The sequence below is a fragment of the Mandrillus leucophaeus genome, unplaced genomic scaffold, assembly GCF_000951045.1.
Source record: "Mandrillus leucophaeus isolate KB7577 unplaced genomic scaffold, Mleu.le_1.0 Scaffold327, whole genome shotgun sequence".
NCBI lineage: Eukaryota > Metazoa > Chordata > Mammalia > Primates > Cercopithecidae > Mandrillus > Mandrillus leucophaeus.
Genome location: NW_012103443.1, coordinates 908,751 through 912,091, shown reverse-complemented (window position 1 = coordinate 912,091; position 3,341 = coordinate 908,751). Strand labels below are relative to the sequence as shown.

The following is a 3,341-nucleotide window of genomic DNA, read 5'->3' as shown; positions in this document are numbered from 1 at the left end:
CACAACTTTTTACCATGTACTTATTGGCACAAATTCGGGCAGCCTCCAGGGCTTCAGAGGACAGCTGCTCATATTCATCTGACACCATGTGGCCACAGAGCGGAAACTCATCCACTTTTGCCTTCTTCCGCCCCAGGTCAAAGATGCGAATCTTGGCATCAGGGACACCTCGGCAGAAGCGACACTTTGGGTACGGCTTGTTCTTACAATACCGGTAACAACGGGTGGGGCGGCGGCCCATGGCGACACCAGGATCTTCAGTGGCGCGCCGAAGGGAAAGAGCTCAATATCTCTTAAAAGTGTGCAGGTTTTCCCTTCTGTGAATTATCTGCTTATGTTATTTTCTCATTTTTCTGTTAGATTCTTATAACATTGAAATGTTCTTGATTTGTTTGTTAAGCTAGACTTTATTTGATTGTGACGTGTATTATGTTATTTAATTTCTTTTAGTGTTTTGTTTAGAAATTTTATACATACATTCATAATTTTCACTGTTTCATTTTTATGTCCTCTGATTTTGACTTCAAGGTTTTTAACTGTCTCATAAAATGAGTTGGTGGTTCTCTTTTTTTCTGTTCTGTTAAATATTTTGTACTTGTTGGTTTTTTGAAGGTCAGAAAAAAATGTGCTTTGAGAATAGTCATAATCTGAAGTTTTTGTGCATTGCTGCTAGTAGAGAAAGTGCGTGAAATTTTTTGAATATAAATTAAATTTAGTTAAGAGCTCCTAGTTCATAATACTTTTCATTTTAATTTGGAGAATGTGTAATTTTAAAAAATATATTTCATTCACATTTTTATTTCTTTAAACTTTTCTTTGTGCTATTGTCTTATGATCTTAAAAGTTGATGTAATCCGTGGTTATGTTACTTTAGTTCATAATAAAGTCATGTGTCCTTTAATGACAAGGATACATTCTGAGAAATATGTCACTGGTGATTTTGTCATTGTGTGAGCATCATAGAATGTACTTACACAAATCTGGATGGTCTGGCCTACTACACACTTAGGTTATACGGCATAGCCTATTGCTCCTAGGCTAAAACCTATGCAGTATGTTACTTTACTGGATACTGCAGGCAATTGTAATACAATGGTAAGTATTTGTGTATCTAAACATATCTAAAAATAATAGAAAAGATGTAGCAAAAATACGGTATGAAAATTTAAAAAACATAGTACATCTGTATAGGGCAATTACCATGAATGGAGATTGCAGGCTGGGGAAGTTGCTCCAGGTGAGTCAATGAGTGGTGAGTGACTGTAAGGGCCAGGATATTATTGTACATTACTGTAGACTTTATAAACACTTTGCACTTAGGATACATTAAATTTATAACAAATAATTTACAACAAATAATTTACTTCTTCAATACTAAATCTTAGCTTACTGCAACTTTTTTTCCTTCCAATTTTTATTTTAGTTTCTGGGATACATCTGTAGATTTGTTACATGGGTAAATTGTGTGTTGCAAGGTTTGATATACAAATTATTTCATCATCCAAATGGTGAGCACAGTATCCGACATGTAGTTTTTAATCTTCCCCCTCCTCCCATCCTCCACCCTCAGATAGGCCCTGGTGTCTATTATTTCCTTCTTTTGCATCCACATGTACTCAATGTTTAGGTCCCACTTATAATTGAGAACATGAAGTACATGGTTTTCTGTTTCTGCATTAATTTGTTTAGGATAATGGCCTCCAGTTGCAACTATGTTGCTGCAAAGGACATGATTTCATTCTATTTTAAGGCTGTGTAGTATTCCATGGTATATATGTACCACATTTTCTTTATCCAGTCCACCACTGATGGGAGCCTAGCTTGATTCCACGTCTTTGCTATTACAAATAGGGCTATGATGAACATACGTGTGCATGTATTTTTGTGGTAGAATGATTTATATTCCTTTGGGTATATACCCCATAATGGGATTTCTGGGTCAAATGTTAGTTCCAAATTCTGTGAGAAATCTCAAACTGCTTTCCACAGTGGCTGAACTAATTTACATTCCCACCAGCAGTGTTTAAGCATTGTCTTTTCTCCACAACTTTGCCAGCATTTGTTATTTTCTTTTTTAATAATAGCTATTCTGATTGGTGGGAAATGGTATCTCACTGTGGTTTTGATTTATATTTCTCTAATGATGAATAATGTTGACCATTTTTCATATGCTTTTGGCCATATGTATGCTTTCTTTTGAGAAGTTGTCTGTTCATGTCCCTTGCCCATTTTTTAATGGGGTTGTTTGTTTTTTGCTTGTTGATTGGTTTGAGCTCCTTATAGATTCTATCCAGAATATTAAACCTTTGTCAAATGCATGCTTTGCAAGTATTTTCTCCCATTCTGCAGGTTGTCTGTTTACTCTGTTGATAGTTTCTTTTGCTGTGCAGAAGCCCTTCCGTTTGAGTAGGTCCCACTTGTCAAGTTTTGTGTGTTGCAAGTACTTTTGGCGTGTTCATCATGAAATCTTTGCCGAGGCCTATGTACAGAATGGTATTTCCTATGTATTCTTCTGGGGTTTTTACAGTTTTAAGCTTTGCATTTAAGCCTTTAATCCATCTTAACTTGATTTTTGTATGCAGTGTAAGGTAGGGGTCCAGTTTTAGTCTTCTGCATATGGCTAGCCAGCTATTCCGGCACCATTTATTTAATAGAGAGCCCATTCCCCATTGCTTATTGTTGTTGACTTTGTGAAAGATTAGTTGGTTGTAGGTGTGCAGATTTGGTTCTGAGTTCTCTAATCTGTTCCGTTGGTATATGTGTCTGTTTTTGTACCAGTATCATGCTATTTTGGTTACTAAAGCCTTGTAGTATAGTTTGAAGTTGAGTACTGTGATGCCTCTGGATTTGTTCTCTTTACTTGGGATCGTTTTGGTTATTCACACTCTTTGTTGGTTCCCATATGAATTGTAGAATTTTTTTTTTCTAATTCTGTGAAAAATGTGGTGGGTAGTTTGATAGAAATATAATTGAGTCTGTAAATTGCTTTGGGCACTATGGCCATTTTAATGAAATTGATTATTTTGATTATTCCTAGCCAGTAACGTGGATGTTTTTCTATTTGTTTTTGTCATCTCTGGTTTCTTTGAGCAGTGTTTTGTAATTCTCATTGTAGAGATCTTTAACCTCCCTGGTTAGCTGTATTCCTACGTATCTTATTATTTTTGTGGCTATTGTGAATAGGATTGCATTCTTGATTTGGCTGTCAGCTTGGACATTGTACAAAATCAGTAGTATAAAAATGCTACTGATTTTTAAACATTGATTCTGTGTTCAGAAACTCTACTGATGTTGTTTACTAGAAATAGGAGACTTTGGGTAGAGATGGGGTTTTCTAGGTA

General features: G+C 35.7%; 1 protein-coding gene across 1 annotated transcript in view; it reads right to left on the bottom strand.

Moving 5' to 3' along the window:
* LOC105545404 (60S ribosomal protein L10-like) overlaps window positions 1-277 on the bottom strand; it is a 12,360-nt gene extending 12,083 nt beyond the window's left edge. The window contains exon 1 of the mRNA XM_011988340.1: window positions 4-277. Coding sequence (XP_011843730.1) covers window positions 4-241 — 238 coding nt within the window. The 5' untranslated portion in view covers window positions 242-277. The remainder of the gene's footprint in view (window positions 1-3) is intronic.
* Between the last annotated feature and the right edge of the window lie 3,064 nt (window positions 278-3,341).